The sequence below is a fragment of the Salvelinus sp. IW2-2015 genome, linkage group LG9, assembly GCF_002910315.2.
Source record: "Salvelinus sp. IW2-2015 linkage group LG9, ASM291031v2, whole genome shotgun sequence".
Lineage (NCBI taxonomy): Eukaryota > Metazoa > Chordata > Actinopteri > Salmoniformes > Salmonidae > Salvelinus > Salvelinus sp. IW2-2015.
This window is the reverse complement of record NC_036849.1, coordinates 29,594,277-29,617,462: the sequence shown is the minus strand read 5'-3', so window position 1 is coordinate 29,617,462 and position 23,186 is coordinate 29,594,277. Positions and strand designations below refer to the sequence as shown.

At 41.4% G+C, this 23,186-nt stretch overlaps 1 protein-coding gene and 1 pseudogene across 1 annotated transcript; both read right to left on the bottom strand.

Annotated features, from left to right (window-relative positions):
* Positions 1-4,786: 4,786 nt before the first annotated feature.
* On the bottom strand, positions 4,787-6,402 carry LOC111968388 (5-hydroxytryptamine receptor 1D-like; annotated as a pseudogene).
* A 4,095-nt stretch (positions 6,403-10,497) lies between these two features.
* LOC111968922 (5-hydroxytryptamine receptor 1D-like) lies at positions 10,498-13,131 on the bottom strand. Its single transcript, XM_023994891.1, has one exon. It carries the CDS (start codon positions 12,165-12,167, stop codon positions 11,007-11,009), a length of 1,161 nt encoding a protein of 386 aa, XP_023850659.1. The 5' UTR covers positions 12,168-13,131; the 3' UTR covers positions 10,498-11,006.
* Positions 13,132-23,186: the final 10,055 nt, after the last annotated feature.

The window sequence follows — 23,186 nt, the reverse complement described above, 5'->3', positions numbered from 1 at the left end:
AGTAATTCTTCTAAAACCCCCCTTTAAAAGGTTAGATGCCTATTGTAGTGGTTGTTCCACTGGATATCATAAGGTGAATGCACCAATTTGTAAGTCGCTCTGGATAAGAGCGTCTGCTAATGACTTAAATGTAATGTAAATGTAAATAACCCATGGAAAAGCAATTTGGGAATTGTGACGTATGTAACATATCACTAGCAACTTGGCTCTGTCATTATCCTCACATGGTCTCTCCTATCATTGCTATGCAGACGACACAACAATTAATCTTCTCCTTTCCCCCTTCTGATAACCAGGTGCGAATGCATCTCTGCATGTCGGCAGACATATCAGGTGGATGACGGATCACCACCTCAAGCTGAACCTCGGCAAGACGGAGCTGCTCTTCCTCCCGGGAAGGACTGCCCGTTCCATGATCTGCCATCACGCTGACAACTCCATTGTGTCCCTCTCCAGAGCGCTAAGAACTTGGCGTGATCCTGGCAACACCTGTCGTCTCAACCAACATCAAGGCGGTGACCCGTTCCTGTAGGTTCATGCTCTACAACATTCGCAGAGTACGACCCTGCCTCACACAGGAAGCGGCGCAGGTCCTAATCCAGGCACTTGTCATCTCCCGTTGGATTACTGCAACTCGCTGTTGGGTGGGCTCCCTGCCTGTGCGATTAAACCCCTACAACTCATCCAGAACGCCGCAGCCGCGTCTGGTGTTCAACCTTCCCAAGTTCTCTCACACGTCCCCCTCCGTCTCTCGCTCTCTCCACTGGCTTCCAGTTGAAGCTCGCATCCGCTACAAGACCATGGTGTTGCCTACGGAGCTGTGAGGGAACGGCACCTCCGTACCTTCAGGCTCTGATCAGGCCCTACACCCAAACAAGGCACTGCGTCATACCACCTCTGGCCTGCTCGCCTCCCTACCTCTGAGGAAGTACAGGCTCCCGCTCAGCCCAGTCAAAACTGTTCGCTGCTCTGGCACGCCAATGGTGGAACAAACTCCCCACGACGCCAGGTCAGCGGAATCAATCACCACCTTCCCGGAGACACCTGAAACCCCATCTTAAGGAATACTAGGATAGGATAAGTAATCCTTCTAACCCCCCCCCCCCCTTAGAGTTAGATGCACTATTGTAAAGTGGTTGTTCCACTGGACATCATAAGGTGAATGCACCAACTTGTAAGTCGCTCTGGATAAGAGCGTCTGCTAAATGACTTAAATGTAATGTAAATGTAATGCATAAGTCTCTCTCGTTTCCTTAAAGATGGATATGATATGAACTATGATGTTGATATGAATATTGTATGTCATTTAAACTATTCTGACATTTATAGATTCAAATTAATCTATAACATTAAGAATGGCATATCCAGTAATTCACGTAAAGAAGACAAGAAACAGATTTTCTCATTTTCTCTCTCTTTCATGGTTTGTGAATTGCATGTTTGAGAAATCTTCTTTATAGGATATTTAAGTTGCTTTAAGACAACGCTATTCATATGAGCTGAGATAGTCCAGACCAAACTTTTCTTGAGGCTAATTTTGCTTGTTTGTGGGGCTGTCAGGGTTATTCCGTCTCCCACTCGCAGTCTGTTAACACGAGCCATGAAGTGACATCCTCCATCCTCCACCGGGAGCTTTTGGTTTTATGTCAGAGAAGCACAATGCTATTCGAAACCATCACCCTCGTCTCAGAATAGAAGTGGCAACTTATTTGGCTTCTTTAGTTATCTTTCCATTTCCCCTTAATTAACTGGGACAGGTTTGGAACCCCTTGTGATTGCCGGAGGGGGAAATCAATTGCTGGACAGCTAATCAGGGCATGTTTAATGCTGTGGGTTTTGTGATTGAGTTTCATTCATTTGTCTTCACTCTGAGACACGTGAACCACCTTGACATCCTGCAGCAACCTTCATTTAGCTCTGGCTGCAGAGGTAATCAACGCGCTGTTCTACTGGACTCGAACAACACAATTAGTGTGACCCTCTCAAGGTCAGATAATTACCATGGTAATTCATTATTTTATGCTAATCGATATCAATTGGTTTATTGGCTTGTAGTTTTGCCGTTGGCAGGTTTAATTCCATAAATTGACAGATTTTGTTTAATGCAGTCAACATAAAAGCCAGACATGTAGCAGTTGGGTCATTCGCCAACATAAACAAAAATAATTGACCGTAAATAATAAATTGTCAGTAAGTGGTTACCCACATCTGCCCCAGTCTTCTCATGGTTGGGTCTTGGTCAATCATGATGGTCTGAGTATCCCCTTTTGACACTTGTGACACTCGTGGTCAACCATATAAGAAGCACATTGGTATCATGAAGCAAGGTACATTTATTTGGAAAGAAACTTGGCGGGAAAGCATGAAGAATTGATGGCAGGCACAGATGGAGGTTCATTAGGTCTGACTACAGTAGGCTCTGCTCTGATGCGTGTGCAGGGCTGTAGCAGCTAAGTGCTTTATCTAAAGGTGCTTCCAAACAACATATCTGCACACCATGTACTTTCCCGGAATGAGCACACAGAGATTCTGACAGCAAAGTTAGAACACATAATATTGTGTAACCATACCATTGGCAGCACAGTCTTACATTTACGTAATTTAGCAGATGCTCTTATCCAGAGCAACTTACAGTAGTGAGTGCATACATTTTTTGTACGGGTCCACCATGGGAATTGAAACCACAACCCTGGTGTTGCCAGCGCCATTCTCTAGCAACTGACCTTCTAGGGTTTTCTTTCTCGCTCACAATCTAAACGCACATTTTTCCACCTGACAAATAAGAGTGAATTCATCTCTGTGACACCTCTCAGTATGATTCTAACTTTCTGACATGGTCCGCTTATCACCTCGTTTCTGACCTTTTCCACCCCACTTTAGCATGTCATGACTCTGACAGTGTTATTTACGGGCATGGCAAGTTTCAGTCATAATAAACACAAACCAGGGTGTCAGGAATAGATGTGAAAGATACGGCAAGGCTGACAAGGTCACTTTACCGCAGCTGTCATCAGTTACCCATACTGTACTAGTAGTACCATTTTCTCTTATGGTGAAGGACAGTTAAATATTGAAGAGCTTAGGCCTATTTTTTTGTAGGAGACAAATTGGAGGAATGGATGATAAACTTCCCCTCACTGATGTTTTTAACATCACAGAAACAGTAGTGGTACACATGTCCAAGCCTCAATGGAAACAATCCTATGTCATATTTGTAATCCTCTTCAGTAAGGCATTTGACAAATGTTTCTAGACAGCTGCATGTTGAATCAATGATTCATTATGACAACTTCACAGTAGCTCATGCAGATTAATATGTTGACAGGGAAGGCCATAATTCATTTTTAGGTTCAATCCGAAGGTAAATGCTGTGTCTACCAGAGAAGTCAACCTCTTAGAGCATTTTTAAAAATAATAAAAATCTTGCCCAGGGACTCCCCCATCATTTTAGCAAAAAAATAATGTCACGTCTTATTCATCAGGTCAGTTGATAATGGCAAGTAGAAGTAATCAACATTTTAAATTTAATAGATTTGTAGACGCGTTTCATAATTTTGCCCTTCCCACATTGGAGAGAGACAATTTTGCAGTTGTAAAAGCAGTTTTGGCTATTTTTCCATTGAGCTGAGAGAAAATATTGCAGTTTGAAGATATTTTCCAGGAGTTCTACACAGTTTGGCATGGAGCTGAGAGACCATCTTGTAGTTTAAAGCGAATATCCTGCAATTCTATGCATTTGTCATAGGTAATGCTGTGTTCCTCTGCTCAACATAATAACTACATCAATGGGCATGTGTACTGAATGACTGCTTTGGGAATGTTTGATTCTCTGACTGTCTTGCTTTTGTTAGTTAGATTGTTAGTTTCAAAGATAGTATTATTAAAAATGTATAACTGCGTGTACAAAAATTAGGAACACCTTCCTAATATTGAATTGCCCCCCTATTGCCTTCAGAACAGCCTCAATCGTTGGGGCATGGATCTACAAGGCATTCCACAGGGATTGCTGGCACATGTTGACTCCAATGTTTCCCACAGCTGTGTCAAGTTGGCTGGATGTCCTTTGGGTGGTGGACTATTCTTGTTACACACAGGAACTGTTGAGCGTGAAAAACCCAGCAGCATTACAGTTCTTGACACATCAATACGACCCCCCCACACGCACACCCCTCACACCCAGAGCAAGGTGACAACTCTCCACACAGAAACAAACGCATACACTAAAGTGCGTAAGATTTAATCTTTATATATTTCTCTATTGTACTGTACCACAGACGTGTTGTGGACGATGAGCCTCTGTAATGTGACATTCTGTGACACATGCTATGGCTTTTCCAGTACGATGGAGTTTATAATCCGCTTCTCAGTTATAATCCATGGATCAATCCCCTCATGTCTACCATCCAAAGGAGATCCCAGTCTCATACTGCGTAGTCTCATTAATTTGTCTCAATGTATGAAAAGTCTGTTCTTTGGGGTCTGTAATATCCAACCCAACCCTCATTCATAAGGAGTTTTGTAGTCTGAATATGTTTTACTCTCTCTTCTTTAGAATGCATGCATACATCTGTATTAAGGAAATATCTGATGAGCTGTGGCATCAATAAGCTGGTCAATGAAGTTACAATGTACAGAAAAATGTACAGAGACCAAACACAATGAGCATGTGTGTTTACAACATGAACTAATGCAACAGTGTTTCTATGAATAGGCCCTATATTATCATACCGGTAAGGCGAGAGACTAGGTTGGATTTAAATTTTGAATGTTCAATCCTCGCATTCCCTCAGTAGCATCTCTTGAACTTGATGAGTTTGTGGAAGGCCAGTTTGAACTCGTCATTGAAGGCGGTGTAGATGACGGGATTGATGAGCGAGTTCAGATAGCCAAGCCAGGTGAACACGTCGAAGAGCACTGGTGGAACCAGCATTCTTTGCAAAATGGCCAGTACCAGGGTACCCACAAAGAAAGGCAGCCAGCACACGATGAAGGCTCCAGGATGATGCCCAGCGTCTTGGTGGCCTTCTTCTCCCGAGCGCGCACAGACGCTTCCTCTCCAGAACGCTGTCTGCCAGCTTCACCTTCACGCTATTGAAGAGAGGCGACCCACCCTGCCTCCTCTCCACCTCCGCTGGTTCCCCCTCCGGGTGCAGGTGGCTCTCCTGGTTGGAGGCGGAGAGTTGATGGAGCAGAGGGAGGAGCCGGCTGAAGTCTGGATGAGATGGGCTGTGGTGAAACGCTTGCCGGACGACACCGGAGTTTGAAGATGCGCGAGCGGGCGGCACGTAGAATCGGCCATGAGAGATGATCAGCAGCACGGTGGGCACGTAGAAGGCCCAAAGGTGGAGTAGAGCGTGTAGGAGATCTGGTCCGTATTTACCAGGCACTCCATCACTTCCTCGTTGGCCTTGGCCTGCCTCCAGAAGAGCGGCGGTATGGAGATAGAGATGGAGATCACCCAACCGCTATCATCAGGCCCCTCGACGCCATCGTCCGGCGCTTGGAGTACTCCAGGGCATCAGTGATGGCCCAGTAGGGTCGCGCGATGACACAACGAGTGAGGATGGAGGCGGTGCAAAAGGTGATGTCTGATGAGCCAGATGTCGCAGACGATCTGCCCCAGGACCAAGTCTTACTCATGTGTACACGATGCTGATAGGCATGACCAGGATGGACACCAGCAGGTTGTCACGGCCAGCGAGCCGATCAGAAATTGGCTGGCGTATGTAGCTTCCGGGTCAGGAAGATGGTGGCTATACAAAGGCGTTTGGACAGTAGGGTGGCCAGGGTGATGATGGCCAGGATGGCCGACGGAGATCTGCAGATCCTAGGGAATGGCCTCGTCGCAGGTGCTCTGAAGGTTTGGGGCCTCTGTGGCATTGGTGAAGATTGAATCAACGGAGCTATTATCCGATCCATCTCGCGTTCCCCTGTAACCCTTTGTTCCAGTCTAGATGAGCCAACATACCTCAATCGAACAGAGCCAACGATTCACTTTGTCTTCTCCGCATGGTAAAAGGGCTGCATCGATGGATGTCACTGTTGGTTGTCACACGTATCCATGGACTGATGGATCCTTTATTCCTTATTTCAGTTCTGAAGACACACTGGTTATTTGTTTTTATCTCCGTTTTGATCGTCTCAAAAGTGATGACTGCTATTTAGTTTCATATTAGAGATTTGGTTATATCGTACCTTTCAATGCACAACGTTGGCGTTATTATTTCAGTAGACCACTAATATTGGTTTGACGCTGAAGTCCAGCGGAGGGACGGCAGACGCTGCTTGTTTTCTGCTCTGGTCTCATCAAACCTCTGCTTCTCGCTCGCCCAAGCTCTTATCTCCACTCCAGCCAGGCCGAGCACAACCCCCAGACCACAACCCTATCAATGCTGCTTTCATGGTCTCATTCTCTTCAATAACCCCAGTGAGTCCACACTCAGAATGAATAGTAATACACAGGGTTGGCTCCCTCTGTCCTAGTTTAAAGCTGAACCAGGGTTATTAATTGGTTTCAGAGTCAAGAGCCTGGGCGGTCCAGCCGTGTTGATGTTGAGAGTGAGCTAGAATGTTACATGATCCACATCAAGTGGGGAGTCCTTTCAACCGGTCCAGTCATGGACAACAAGTCAATATCACTTCTTCATGCATATGTTTTTGTCTCCGCCATGAAGAAATTCTTCAATCAATGCGATAAAGGCCAAGGCATTTGCAGACTCCCAGTGAGACGCGAAGCACAGATGTGCTGTATGATTCCGGTGTGTGTTAACTTTTTTCCCTGTCAAATCTTTGTTGTCAGTTAAGCATTGAGTTTGAGGTCCAGAGGGGAATAGTACTGCACAGCTTATTCCAGGCTTCTATTACAGCATGACAACCTAAGAAGAGGAAAGAGAGAGACAGAAATTGTATGCATTAGAAATACATACGAGTCACCATTTCAAAACCGCGCAACAATCCCACTACGTAAAGCTATCCTAACATGCAGTGATACACATAAGAATTAACAATACGGTGACCTCGACCATCTCTGCAATCTCATGCTATGAGACATATTTCTACCAACTACATCCTATACTCAATTTCAGCCATTGCATCCATCAAGATTGATATTACAATCTTAGGAGCAGGGCTGTAATGTGAAGGGCATCTCGTATATGCCATATCCATCATTGAAGAGATGCAAATTGATGGACCTTGTATCACCTTTCTGATTATCGGCGTGTTCAGAAAGAACCCCCCCCCCCCCCTTAGAGTTAGATGCACTATTGTAAAGTGGTTGTTCCACTGGACATCATAAGGTGAATGCACCAACTTGTAAGTCGCTCTGGATAAGAGCGTCTGCTAAATGACTTAAATGTAATGTAAATGTAAATGCATAAGTCTCTCTCCAGTTTCCTTAAAGATGGATATGATATGAACTATGATGTTGATATGAATTATGTATGTCATTTAAACTATTCTGACATTTATAGATTCAAATTAATCTATAACATTAAGAATGGCATATCCAGTAATTCACGTAAAGAAGACAAGAAACAGATTTTCTCATTTTCTCTCTCTTTCATGGCATTTGTGAATTGCATGTTTGAGAAATCTTCTTTATAGGATATTTAAGTTGCTTTAAGACAACGCTATTCATATGAGCTGAGATAGTCCAGACCAAACTTTCTCTTGAGGCTAATTTTGCTTGTTTGTGGGGCTGTCAGGGTTATTCCGTCTCCCACCTCGCAGTCTGTTAACACGAGCCATGAAGTGACATCCTCCATCCTCCACCCAGGGAGCTTTTGGTTTTATGTCAGAGAAGCACCAATGCTATTCGAAACCATCACCCTCGTCTCAGAATAGAAGGTGGCAACTTATTTGGCCTTCTTTAGTTATCTTTCCATTTCCCCTTTAATTAACTGGGACAGGTTTGGAACCCCTTGTGATTGCCGGAGGGGGAAATCAATTGCTGGACAGCTAATCAGGGCATGTTTAATGCTGTGGGTTTTGTGATTGAGTTTCATTCATTTGTCTTCACTCTGAGACACGTGAACCACCTTGACATCCTGCAGCAACCTTCATTTAGCTCTGGGCTGCAAGGAGGTAATCAAGCGGCTGTTCTAACTGGACTCGAACAACACAATTAGTGTGACCCTCTCAAGGTCAGATAATTACCATGGTAATTCATTATTTTATGCTAATCGATATACAATTGGTTTATTGGCTTTGTAGTTTTGCCGTTGGCAGGTTTAATTCCATAAATTGACAGATTTTGTTTAATAGCAGGTCAACATAAAAAGCCAGACATGTAGCAGTTGGGTCATTCGCCAACATAAACAAAAATAAATTGACCGTAAATAATAAATTGTCAGTAAGTGGTTACCCACATCTGCCCCAGTCTTCCTCATGGTTGGGTCTTGGTCAATCATGATGGTCTGAGTATCCCCTTTTGACACTTGTGACACTCGTGGTCAAACCATATAAGAAGCACATTGGTATCATGAAGCAAGGTACATTTATTTGGAAAGAAACTTGGCGGGAAAGCATGAAGAATTGATGGCAGGCACAGATGGAGGTTCATTAGGTCTGACTACAGTAGGCTCTGCTCTGATGCGTGTGCAGGGCTGTAGCAGCTAAAGTGCTTTATCTAAAGGTGCTTCCAAACAACATATCTGCACACCATGTACTTTCCCGGAATGAGCACACAGAGATTCTGACAGCAAAGTTAGAAACACATAATATTGTGTAACCATACCATTTGCAGCACAGTCTTACATTTACGTAATTTAGCAGATGCTCTTATCCAGAGCAACTTACAGTAGTGAGTGCATACATTTTTGTACCGGTCCACCATGGGAATTGAACCCACAACCCTGGTGTTGCAAGCGCCATTCTCTAGCAACTGAGCTTCTAGGGTTTTCTTTCTCGCTCACAATCTAAACGCACATTTTTCCACCTGACAAATAAGAGTGAATTCCACTCTCTGTGACACCTCTCAGTATGATTCTAACTTTCTGACATGGTCCGCTTTATCACCTCGTTTCTGACCTTTTCCACCCCACTTTAGCATGTCATGACTCTGACAGTGTTATTTACGGGCATGGCAAGTTTCAGTCATAATAAACACAAACCAGGGTGTCAGGAATAGATGTGAAAGATACGGCAAGGCTGACAAAGGTCACTTTACCGCAGCTGTCATCAGTTACCCCATGTACTGTACTAGTAGTACCATTTTCTCTTATGGTGAAGGACAGTTAAATATTTGAAGAGCTTAGGCCTATTTTTTTGTAGGAGACAAATTGGAGGAATGGATGATAAACTCTTCCCCTCACTGATGTTTTTAACATCACAGAAACAGTAGTGGTACACATGTCCAAGCCTCAATGGAAACAATCCTATGTCATATTTGTAATCCTCTTCAGTAAGGCATTTGACAAATGTGTTCTAGACAGCCTGCATGTTGAATCAATGATTCATTATGACAACTTCACAGTAGCTCATGCAGATTAATATGTTGACAGGGAAGAGGCCATAATTCATTTTTAGGTTCAATCCGAAGGTAAATGCTGTGTCCTACACAGAGAAGTCAACCTCTTAGAGCATTTTTAAAAAATAATAAAAAAATCTTGCCCAGGGACTCCCCCATCATATCTTAGCAAAAAATAAATAGTCACGTCTTATCATCAGGTCAGTTGATAATGGCAAGTAGAAGTAATCAACATTTTAAAATTAATAGATTTTGTAGACCGTTTCATAATTTTGACCTTCCCACAGTTGGAGAGAGACAATTTTGCAGTTGTAAAGCAGTTTTTGGCTATTTTTCCATTGAGCTGAGAGAAAATATTGCAGTTTTGAAGATATTTTCCAGGAGTTCTACACAGTTTGGCATGGAGCTGAGAGACCATCTTGTAGTTTAAAGCGAATATCCTGCAATTCTATGCATTTTGTCATAGGTAATGCTGTGTTCCTCTGCTCAAACATAATAACTACATCAATGGGCATGTGTACTGAATGACTGCTTTTGGGAATGTTTGATTCTCTGACTGTCTTGCTTTTGTTAGTTAGATTGTTAGTTCTCAAAGATAGTATTATTAAAAAATGTATACACTGCGTGTACAAAACATTAGGAACACCTTCCTAATATTGAATTGCACCCCCTATTGCCTTCAGAACAGCCTCAATTCGTTGGGGCATGGAATCTACAAGGCATTCCACAGGGATGCTGGCACATGTTGACTCCAATGTTTCCCACAGCTGTGTCAAGTTGGCTGGATGTCCTTTGGGTGGTGGACTATTCTTGTTACACACAGGAAACTGTTGAGCGTGAAAAACCCAGCAGCATTACAGTTCTTGACACACTCAATACGGACCCCCCCCCCCACACGCACACACCCTCACACCCAGAGCAAGGTGACAACTCCTCCACACAGAAACAAACGCATACACATAAAGTGCGTAAGACTTCATCTTTATATATTTCTCTATTGTACTGTACCACAGACGTGTTGTGGACGATGAGCCTCTGTAATGTGACATTTCTGTGACAACATGCTATGGCTTTTCCAGTACGATGGGAGTTTATAATCCGCTTCTCAGTTATAATCCATGGATCAATCCCCTCATGTCTACCATCCAAAGGAGATCCCAGTCTCATACTGCGTAGTCTCATTAATTTGTCTCAATGTATGAAAAGTCTGTTCTTTTGGGGTCTGTAATATCCAAACCCAAACCCTCATTCATAAGGAGTTTTGTAGTCTGAATATGTTTTACTCTCTCTTCTTTTAGAAATGCATGCATACATCTGTATTAAGGAAATATCTGAATGAGCTGTGGCACCTCATAAGCTGGTCAATGAAGTTACAATGTACAGAAAAATGTACAGAGACCAAACACAATGAGCATGTGTGTTTACAACATGAACTAATGCAACAGTGTTTCTATGAATAGGCCCTATATTATCATACCGGTAAGGCGAGAGACTAGGTTATGGATTTAAATTTTGAATGTTCAATCCTCGCATTCCCTCAGTAGCATCTCTTGAACTTGATGAGTTTGTGGAAGGCCAGTTTGAACTCGTCATTGAAGGCGGTGTAGATGACGGGATTGATGAGCGAGTTCAGATAGCCAAGCCAGGTGAACACGTCGAAGAGCACTGGGTGGAACCAGCATTCTTTGCAAATGGCCAGTACCAGGGTACCCACAAAGAAAGGCAGCCAGCACACGATGAAGGCTCCCAGGATGATGCCCAGCGTCTTGGTGGCCTTCTTCTCCCGAGCGGCGCACAGACGCTTCCTCTCCAGCACGCTGTCTGCCAGCTTCACCTTCACGCTATTGAAGAGAGGCGACCCACCTCTGCCTCCTCCTCCACCTCCGCTGGTTCCCCCTCCGGGTTGCAGGTGGCTCTCCTGGTTGGAGGCGGAAGAGTTGATGGAGCAGAGGGAGGAGCCGGCTGAAGTCTGGATGAGATGGGCTGTGGTGAAACGCTTGCCGGACGACACCGGAGTCTTGAAGATGCGCGAGCGGGCGGCCACGTAGATCCGGCCATAGAGGATGATCAGCAGCACGGTGGGCACGTAGAAGGCCCCAAAGGTGGAGTAGAGCGTGTAGGAGATCTGGTCCGTATTTACCAGGCACTCCATCACTTCCTCGTTGGCCTTGGCCTGCCTCCAGAAGAGCGGCGGTATGGAGATAGAGATGGAGATCACCCACACCACCGCTATCATCAGGCCCGCTCGACGCATCGTCCGGCGCTTGGAGTACTCCAGGGCATCAGTGATGGCCCAGTAGCGGTCCAGCGCGATGACACACAGGTGCAGGATGGAGGCGGTGCAAAAGGTGATGTCTGATGACAGCCAGATGTCGCAGACGATCTGCCCCAGGGACCAAGTCTTACTCACTGTGTACACGATGCTGATAGGCATGACCAGGATGGACACCAGCAGGTCTGTCACGGCCAGCGAGCCGATCAGAAAATTGGCTGGCGTATGTAGCTTCCGGGTCAGGAAGATGGTGGCTATAACAAAGGCGTTGGACAGTACGGTGGCCAGGGTGATGATGGCCAGGATGGCCGACAGGAAGATCTGCAGACCTAGGAGAATGGCCTCGTCCCAGGGTGCCTCTGAAGGTTTGGGGCTCTCTGTGGCATTGGTGAAGATTGAATCAACGGAGCTATTATCCTGATCCATCTCGCCGTTCCCCTGTAACCCTTTGTTCCAGGTCTAGATGAGCCACATCACCTCAATCGAACAGAGCCAACGATTCACTTTGTCTTCTCCGCATGGTAAAGAGGGCTGCATCGATGGATGTCACTGTTGGTTGTCACACGTATCCATGGGACGTGATGGATCCTTTATTCCTTATTTCAGTCTTGAAGACACACTGGGTTATTTGTTTATCTCCGTTTTGATCGTCTCAAAAGTGATGACTGCTATTTAGTTTCATATTAGAGATTTTGGTTATACTCGTACCTTTCAATGCACAACTGTTGGCGTTATTATTTCAGTAGACACACTAATATTGGTTTGACGCTGAAGTCCAGCGGAGGGACGGCAGACGCTGCTTTGTATTCTGCTCTGGTCTCATCAAACCTCTGCTTTCTCGCTCGCCCAAGCTCTTATCTCCACTCCAGCCAGGCCGAGCACAACACCCCAGACCACAACTCCCTATCAACTGCTGCTTTCATGGTCTCATTCTCTTCAATAACCCTCAGTGAGTCCACACTCAGAGATGATAGTAATACACAGGGTTGGCTCCCTCTGTCCTAGTTTAAAGCTGAACCAGGGGTTATTTAATTTGGTTTCAGAGTCAAAGCCTGGGCGGTCCAGCCGTGTTGATGTTGAGAGTGAGCTAGAATGTTAACATGATCCACATCAAGTGGGGAGTCCTTTTCAACCGGTCCAGTCATGGACAACAAGTCAATATCACTTCTTCATGCCATATGTTTTTGTCTCCGCCATAGAAATTCTCAACTCAATGCGATAAAGGCCAAGGCATTTGCAGACTCCCAGTGAGACGAAGCACAGCATGTGCTGTATTGATTTCCGGTGTGTGTTAACTTTTTTCCTGTCAAATCTTTGTTGGTCAGTTAAGCATTGAGGTTTGAGGTCCAGAGGGGAATAGTACTGCACAGCTTATTCCAGGCTTCTATTACAGCATGACAACCTAAGAAGAGGAAAGAGAGAGACAGAAATTGTATGCATTAGAAATACATACGAGTCACCATTTCAAACCGCCAACAATCCCACCTACGTAAAGTATCCTACATGCAGTGATACACATAAGAATTAACAATACGTGACCTCGACATCTCTGCAATCTCATGCTATGAGACATATTTCTACCAACTACATCCCTATACCCTCATTTCAGCCATTGCATCCATGCAAGATTGATATTACAATCTTAGGAGCAGGGCTGTAATGTGAAGGGCATCTCGTATATGCCTATATCATAATGAAATGCAAATTGATGGACCTTGTATCACCTTTCTGATTATCGTTTCAAAAGAACCACTGATTGCTCTTACAGGCACAGGATGTGGACAGGTTATGGTATACATGATATGATACGTGGAACGCACTACACCTATACAGTAGTATACCGCCTACGGCACAACGATGACCATTCTGCTCAATACTGGGGCATCACAGGCATCGTACCTAATGTAATGGTAATGTGCCGGCCAAGTCCACAACTGCCAGTTGAAAGAAATGTGTTATTGAGGGGGAGGAGCAGCAAATATCATACTACTCTCAGTACACCTGCCCGCAGTACCTTACATTGCAAAACGTAATTATTGGCACACATAAAGTCACAAGGTTAATCCATTATTCTCTGTAATGAAGATCTATATGGCAAGACATTGGCTGAGGAAACCGCAAATGACAGAAAAAAGCTATTAAGACTCCTCACTCCCTCAACAATCTTTGCTTTGAATGAGGGAACCCCAGAAGGAGAAAGCACTCAGCAGGACACAAAACCCCCCTGCTGTGGTAATCCCTGGGGGAAAAATATAGCATTTGTTTACATCTGGATATAATTTTGACATTTAACATCAGATATGCCAAGTCCTTAGATTGTTTTGCATATTCAAGAGGATTTTAATACATGGATTATTTGATTCAAATTATTACATTTAATAGCCACTGCCACTGACACAGGGCAACATGCCACTAAGTGCCTGTCTCATAAAGGCTCCAATAGAGGGAACCACTAGGATGCATGAGGGACTAGAACTGACAGGTTGATGACATGACACCATTTAATCCGGGTCTCTCAGGTGAACACAACCCGTCAGACCCTATGCATGCTGATCATTGAAAATATGGTGAGGTCATACAATAAGTTTTGTAGTGATTACTATGTTGTTGATGTAAACAATATTTGTTGGTCTGTGGTGGGTAATGAGGAGCAACCAGACACTGTACTTGGCACATTTTTGAAATTGCTTATTCCAGTTACTAATAAGCATGCACCCATTAAGAAAATGACTGTAAAAACTGTTAAATCCCCGTGGATTGATGAGGAATTGAAAAATTGTTTAGTTTAGAGGGATGAGTCAAAAGGAACGTCAAATAAGTCTGGCTGCACAACCGATTGGCAAATGTACTGCATATTGAGAAATCATGTGACTAAACTGAATAAAAAGAATAAGAAACTATGCTATGAAACAAAGATAAATMAGATAAAGAATGATAGTAAAAAGCTTTGGAGCACCTTAAATTAAATTTTGTGCAAAAAGGCTAACTCAGCTCCATCATTCATTGAATCAGATGGCTCATTCATCACAAAACCCACTGATATTGCCAATTACTTTAATGATTTTTTTAATGGCAAGATTAGCAAATTTAGGCATGACATGCCAGCAACAAACGCTGACTCTACACATCCAAGTAAAACTGATCAAATTAATTCCGTGAAGTGAGTGTGGAAGAAGTGGGGAAATTATTGTTGTCTATCAACAATGACAAGCCCCCAGGATTTGACAACTTGGATGGAAAACTACTGAGGATAATAGCTTTGCCATATCTTCAAACTAAGCCCACTAGAAAGTGTGTGCCCTCAGGCCTGGAGGGAAGCAAAAGTAATTCCGCTACCCAAGAATAGTAAAGCCCCCTTTACTGGCCCAAATCGCCGACCAATCAGCCTGTTACCAACCCTTAGTAAACTTTTGGGGGAAAAAATTGTTTTAACAGATACAATGCTATTTTACTGTAAACAAATTAACAACAGACTTTCGGCATGCTTATAGGGGAGGACATTCAACAAGCACAGCACTTACACAAATGACTGATGATTGGCTGAGAGAAATGTATGATTTAAAGACTTCAATGCGGCTTTTGACATTAATGATCATATTCTGCTGTTGGAAAAACGTATGTATTATGGCTTTACACCCACTGCTATATTGTGGATTATGTTGGAGAGGCTTCCATTAAAGAACACCCTCCTGTGTTCTGTCTAACAGACCACTACCTCCAGGTAGAATCCGGAATTCCCCAGGGCAGCTGTCTAGGCCCCTTACTTTTATCAATCTTTACTAATGACATGCCACACAAGCCACACTGGCCTTGAGTAAAGCCAGTGTGGCTATGTATGCGGATGACTCAACACTATACACGTCAGCTACTACCGCAAATTAAATCACTGTAACACTTAACAAAGAGCTGCAGTTAGTTTCAGAATGGCTGGCAAAGAATAACTTAGTCCTAAATATTTCAAAAACTAAAAGCATTGTATTTGGGACAAATCATTCACTAAACCATAAACCTCTACTAAATCTGGTAATTAATAATGTGGAAATTGAGCAAGTTGAGGTGACTAAAATGCTTGGACTAACATTGTAAACTGTCATGGTCAAAACATTTTTAATACAGCAGTAGCTGTATGGACAGAAGTCTGTCCATAATAAAGCGCTGCTCTGCCTTTTTACAACACTATCAACAAGGCAGGTCCTACAGGCTCTAGTTTTGTCGCACCTGGACTACTGTGGTCAAGTGCCACAAAGAGGAACCTCGGAAAATTACAATTGGCTCAGAACATGGCAGCATGGCTGGCCCTTAAATGTACACGGAGAGCTAACATTAATAATATGCATGTACATCTCTCATGGCTCAAAGTTGAGGAGAGATAAACTTCATCATTACTTGTTTTTGTAAAACGTGTTGACATGCTTAATGCACCGAGGTGTCTGTTTTACTACTAGCACTAAGTTCAGACACCCATGCATACCCCACAAGACATGCCACCAAAGGTCTCCTCTCAATCCTCAAGTCAAGAAAATACTATTGGAGGCGCACAGTACTACATAGAGCCATGACTACATCAAACTCTTTTCCACATCAGGTAACTGATGCAAGCAGTAGAATCGCCTTTTAAAAAAGATTAAAAAACACCTTATGGAACAGCAGGGACTGTAAAGAGGCACACATGATAAGACACACACTCTACACACGTAGACATGGAAGTTGTATTGTAAATATGTGATAGTGGAGTAGTGGCCTGAGGGAACACACTAAATGTACTGGGTAAAGTGTTATGAAATTTAATGTCATGTAATATTTTAAACTGTATATATCTGTCTTAATGTTGCTGGACCCCAGGAAGAGTAGCTGCTGCCAATGGGGAGCCTTAATAAATACAAAAACAAATATGCCTGAAATAACCCAGCTGCAAAATGGATACTTCTAATTTGGTGGGTTTTGAAAGAAAACAATATGGCTACAAAACAAAAGTCATTCATCACAAGAACGAGAGGGATTTGAAATATCAAATTAATGTAACGGGCTAGGATTAACAAGTCCCGTGTGATAACTCAAAGCTTATAGTTTTTCATGTTGTTTAATTCCAGAAAGAATTTAATGTTTTTGTGACCCCACCAGTTTTGAAACGTGGCTGAAAATAAGGAACGGAACTTCACTGACGAGGTGGTTGAGATTTGGCACCGACAGTTTGTTTAATTAGAGCGCTGAATGAGTGTTAAGGTATGTCTACTCCTGTCGTTTCACAGTTGCACATCCCTGCACAGTCCCAAATGACAGCCCAGGGAGATTGAACTGTGCATGTTTCATCCTGATATGACACAGTAAATCACCTCCATTTGCAGAATAGTGGTGATTGACAAGTAGCCACTAGAGGAGATTACGGTTTTATAATAGTGTGACAAAATAACAAGCATTTTGGATTAATTTGCAGAGATCTTTTGCCTCTTGCTGTTTGCAAGAAGTGTAGGTGTGTGGGAATAAATAGTCTAAGCATACATCTCTAGCAAGTCAGAGAATTATTAATAATGTATGCCTAATTTCTATAGCTAATCTCCATGGAGATGCCAATGAGTCTGAGGAGGAAGCTGGCTCCCGTACTTCAGAGAGGACGTGTAGATGGAGATGCCAATGACGTCCTGAGGAGGAAGTTGGCTGGCCGTACTTCAGAGAGGACGTGTAGATGGAGATGCCAATGAGTCTGAGGAGGAAACTGGCTCCCGTACTTCAGAGAGAACGTGTAGATGGAGATGCAATGTGTCTGAGGAGGAAGCTGGCTCCCGTACTTCAGAGAGGACGTGTAGATGGAGATGCAATGAGTCTGAGGAGGAAGTTGGCTGCCGTACTTCAGAGAGGACGTGTAGATGGAGATGCCAATGAGTCTGAGGTGGAAGTGGCTGCCGTACTTCAGAGAGGACGTGTAGATGGAGATGCCAATGAGTCTGAGGTGGAGTTGGCTGCCGTACTCCAGAGAGGACGTGTAGATGGAGATCTGATTCAAATCAATGCATCGCAAAAAAAACGCTATGTTACACTTTGAACTATGGGAGTCTTTCCCCATATGCAAAGTGATGTGACATTTCACAGACAAAATAGACACTCAAGAGTTTTAAGTAACTACAACGATGCATATCATATGTTTTGCTTTGGAGGGTATTTGCTTTATACTTTTATATATTGTAAATATTGATATATTGTAAATATATATATATATATTGTTTGATTCTGTACAGAGGGTGAAAAAACAACAACAAAATGTCTTGTATCAAGATACAATCAATTCTCAAGGTGTCTAAACCCAATTTACTACTAATTGAGCTGGACATACTGTATAAGTTCTCAGCGCAGTCACCCCGAGACAAGGCAGAGGAAAAATGGAGACTCCGGCGCTGCTAAAGAGTCCATTGTGCCAGAGTCAGATAGAGACAGTTTTGGTGGTGAAGTGCCTTATGATACATCTAGGAGGGACGTTGCTTTCTGCTCTTTTCAATTACTTCGGCAAACTGAATAAAGCCCCGTCTAACAGAAGCAAAGGCAGGGCACAGTTTATCTGGAGAGATGAGATTCCACTGTAATTCATTTAGCGGAGAGCTTTAGGGGCCAGACAGACCACAAAAACCAATATTAACGGTGACTGAGAGGGATTTAAAGGATTTAGAGGGCAGAGAATTTCCATGTGGAGAATAGGGCTCAGGTCTAAAGGTACAAGGTTTTAATTTGGTTCAGTTGTGTGGGTGAGGCTTAAACCTAGCACTCACAATGCTATCATCCCACTGTTGCCATGATGTACAATGAGTTAGGTAACCTACATTTTGCCTTGATTGTGAGGAATTTAAATAATGGAATAAAGTTATTAGCATGATTCACAGGAGCTTTGCAGAGAAGAAAATTAAGATATTATTAAGCGCCATGATAAGTCACAAAAGCCTTAAATCCCTATCTGGGATTTAAACCTGTCACCTATAAAAACACTGACTTCTGAGCTGGTTACAACTAAAGATGGTAGCTCTGTCCTTTAGTCTTGTCAGGTCTACAGTATTGTCTACAGCAGCATAGTCCACTATAGTCTAGCCTACTACAGTATAGTCTACTACAGTATATTCTACTGCAGTGTAGTCTACTACAGTATAGTCTACTACAGTATAGTCTACTACAGTATAGTCTAAAACAGTATAGTTTACTACAGTATATTCCACTGCAGTATAGTCGAGTACAGTATAGTCTACTACGGTATAGCCTACTACAGTATAATATACTACAGTATAGTCTACTACAGTATAGTCTACTACAGTATAGCCCACTAGAGTATATTCTACTGCAGTATAGTCTACTACAGTATAATCTACTACAGTATAGTCTACCTTAAAATAGCCTACTACAGTATAGTCCACCATAAAACAGCCTGCTACAGTATAGTTTACTACAGTATATTCTACTACAGCATAGCCTACTACAGTATAGCATACTACAGTATAATCTACTACAGCATAGCCAACAATATTCTAGTCTACTACAGTATAGTTTAATACAGAATATTCTACTATAGTATAGTACAATCTACTACAGTATAGTCTACTGCAGTATATCATACTACAGTATTGTCTACTATAGTATAGCCTACTACAGTATGGCCCACTACAGATACTCTACTATAGTATAGTAAAATCTAATACAGTATAGTCTACTGGAGTATAGCATACTACAGTATAGTCTACTACAGTATGGTCTACTACTGTACAGTCAACAACAGTATAGTAAAGTCTACTACAGTGTAATATAGTCTACTACAGTACAGCCTACCACAGTATAATTTACAACAGTATGGTATAGTATACCACAGTATATTCTACTACAGTATAGTCTACTGAATTATAGTATAGTCTACTACTATATAGTCTACTACAGTATAGTCTACTACAGTAAAGAATACTACAGCATATTCAACTACAGTATAGTCTACAACAGTAAAGTCTACTACAAATAATGTAATACACTATAGTATACTACAGTATAGTCTACTACAGTATAATCTACTATAATATGGTATAGTCTATTACACTATAGTGCAATAAATTATAGTCTATGATAGTCTACTATCTATCACATTTTGGTACATTCTACTACATTATATACTACTGCAGTATAGTCTACTGTAGTATAGTATAGTGTACTACAGTATAGTCTACTACAGTATAGCCTACTCAAGTATAATTTACTACAGTATGGTATAGTCTACTACAGTATATTCTACATCATTGTAGTGTACTGAATTATAGTATATTCTACTACTGTATAGCCTACTACAGTATCTTCAAATTAGGTATAGGTTACTACAGTAGTCTACTACAGTATAATCAAATACACTATAGTATACTACAGTATAGTCTACAACAGCATAATCTATGCTGTAATAGGCTATACTGTAGTAGACTATACTGTAGTAGACCATACTGTAGTAGACCATACTGTAGTAGACCATACTGTAGTAGACTATACTGGAGGGGACTGAGCACGCACCCCTGGGGGGCTCCAGTATAGTCTAATACACTATAGTATACTACAGTATAGTCTACTACAGTATTATATACTATAGTATAGTCTACTATAGTCTATTATAGCCTACTACAGTATAATCTACTACAATATAGTATAACCTACTACAATATAGTATACTACAGTATGGTCTACTACAGTATAGTTTACTACAGTATAGTATACTACAGTACAGCCTACAACATTCACGTCCACTACAGTATAGCATACTACAGGATAGCATATTACAGTATAATATACTACAGTATAGTATAGTCTACCATGGTATAGCCTACTACAGTTTAGCCTACTACAGATAATCTACTACAGTATAGTATAGTCTACTACCGTAAAGTCTACTACATTATAATATAACACACTCTATTCTACTACACTGTAGCCAACTACCGTATAATATACTACAGAATAGTATAGGCTATGATAGTATAGCCTACGACAGTATAGCCTACTACAGTATACACTACTACAGCGTAGTACAGTCTACAACAGTATAGTCGCCTAAAGTATATTCTACTACAATATAGCCTACTACAGTTTAGTATACCACATGGTTGCATAGTACAGTATAGCCTAAAACAGAATAACATACTACAGTATAGCACACTACAGTATAGCCTAATACAGTATAATATACTACAGTATAGTACAGCCTACTAGAGTATAGTCTACTACAGTACACACTACTACATTATAGTCTACTACAGTATAATCTACTACAGTATAGTATAGTCTACTACAGTATTGTCTACGATAGTATAATCTACTACAGTATGGTATAGTCAAACTACAGTTTAGCCTACTGAATAATATGATATTCCACTACTATATGTCGTCTACAACAGTATAGCGTACTACAGTATATTCAAATACAGTATAGTGTACTAAAGTATAATCTACTACAGTATAATTTTATACAATATAGTCTACTATGGTATAGTCTAGTACAATATAATCTACAATAGTATGGAACAGTCTACTACATTATAGTCTATTACACTATAGTCTACTATAGTATAATCCACCACAGTATGGTATAGTCTACTACAATATAGACTGCTAAAGTATAGGCTACTAAAGCATAGTCTAAAACAGTATAATCTACCACAGTATATTATAGTACATTATAGCCTACTACAGTACAGTCTACTACATTATAGCCTACAATAGTATACTATACTATGGTATAGCCTACTACAGTATAGTCCACTACAGTATAGTCTAAGATAGTATATTCATTACAATATAGCTTACCGCAGTTTAGTATACCCCAGTGTAGCCTACTGCAGTATTATTACAGTATAATATACTGCAGTATTGTATAGTCTACTATAGTACAGCATACTACAGTATAGACTGCTACAGTAAAAACCTACCAAATTGTAGTACGRCTACTATAGTATAGCCTACTAGAGTATAGCCTACTACAGTATAGTCTACTACAGTATAGTCTACGAAATTATATTCCACAACAGTATAGGCTACTACAGTTTAGTCTGCTACAGTATAGCATACTACATTACAGCCTAATACAGTATAATTTACTACAGTATAGTATATTTTACTATAGTATAGCCTACTACAGATAATCTACTACAGTACAGTATAGTCTACTACAGTATAGTCTTCTGCAGCATAGTCTACAACAGCATCGTCTACTGCAGGGGAGCCTAATACAGTATAATCTACTACAGAATAGTATAGTCTACTACAGTATTGTCTACTATAGTAAAACATGCAATATTACATACTACTACAGTATAGTAAACTACAGTGCAGTCTACTACATTATAGTTTACCACAGCATAGCCTACTATTGTACATTTTACTACAGTATGGTATCTTCTACCACAGTATATTCTACTACATTATAGTCTACTGAATTATAGTATAGTCTACTACTTTATAGTCTACTACAGCAAAGTCTACTGCAGTATAGAATAAGATAGTATATTTAACTACAGTATAGTCTACACCAGTATAGTCTACTACATTGTAATTGAATACACTGCAGTCTACTGCAGTATAGTCTACAACAGTATAATCTACCATAGTACAGTATAGCCTGCTATAGTACAATATACTACAGTATTGTACTACTAATATACTACAGTATGGTATCTTCTACCACAGTATACTCTACTACAGTATAGTCTACTGAGTTATAGTATAGTCTACTACTGTATACTATACTACAGTAAAGTCTACTGAAGTATAGAATACGATAGTATATTTAACTACAGTACAGTCTGCAACAGTATAGGCTATTGCAATATAGCCTACTACAGTATAGCCTGCTACAGAATACTATACTACAGTATAGTAATGTCTACTATAGCCTACTATAGAATAAACTGCCACAGTATAGTTTAGCCAACTACAGTATATTCTACTACAGTATGGTCTACTACAGTATAGTCTACGACAGTTTAGTCTACTACCGTATAGCCTACTACAGTATATTCTACTATATCATAATCTACTACAGTAAGGTATAGTCTAATACAGTACAGCCTACTACTGTATGACCTTCTACAGTATAGTCTACTACAGTATAATATAACACACTATAGTCTACTACGGTATAGTCGACTACAGTATAGTCTACTATAGTTTGGAATACTCTACAACACTATAGTCTAATACACTATAATCTACTATAGCATAATACACCACAGGATGGTATAGTCTACTACAATATAGACTACTACAGGATAGTCTAGTGAAGTATATTCTACTACAGTATAACCTACTACAGTATATCATAGTAGAGCATAGCCTACTATAGTACAGTCTACTACGGTATAGCCTACTATAGTATGATATACTATAGTGAAGCCTATTACAGTATAGTCTACTACAGTATAGTCTAAGAGAGTACATTCATTTCAATAT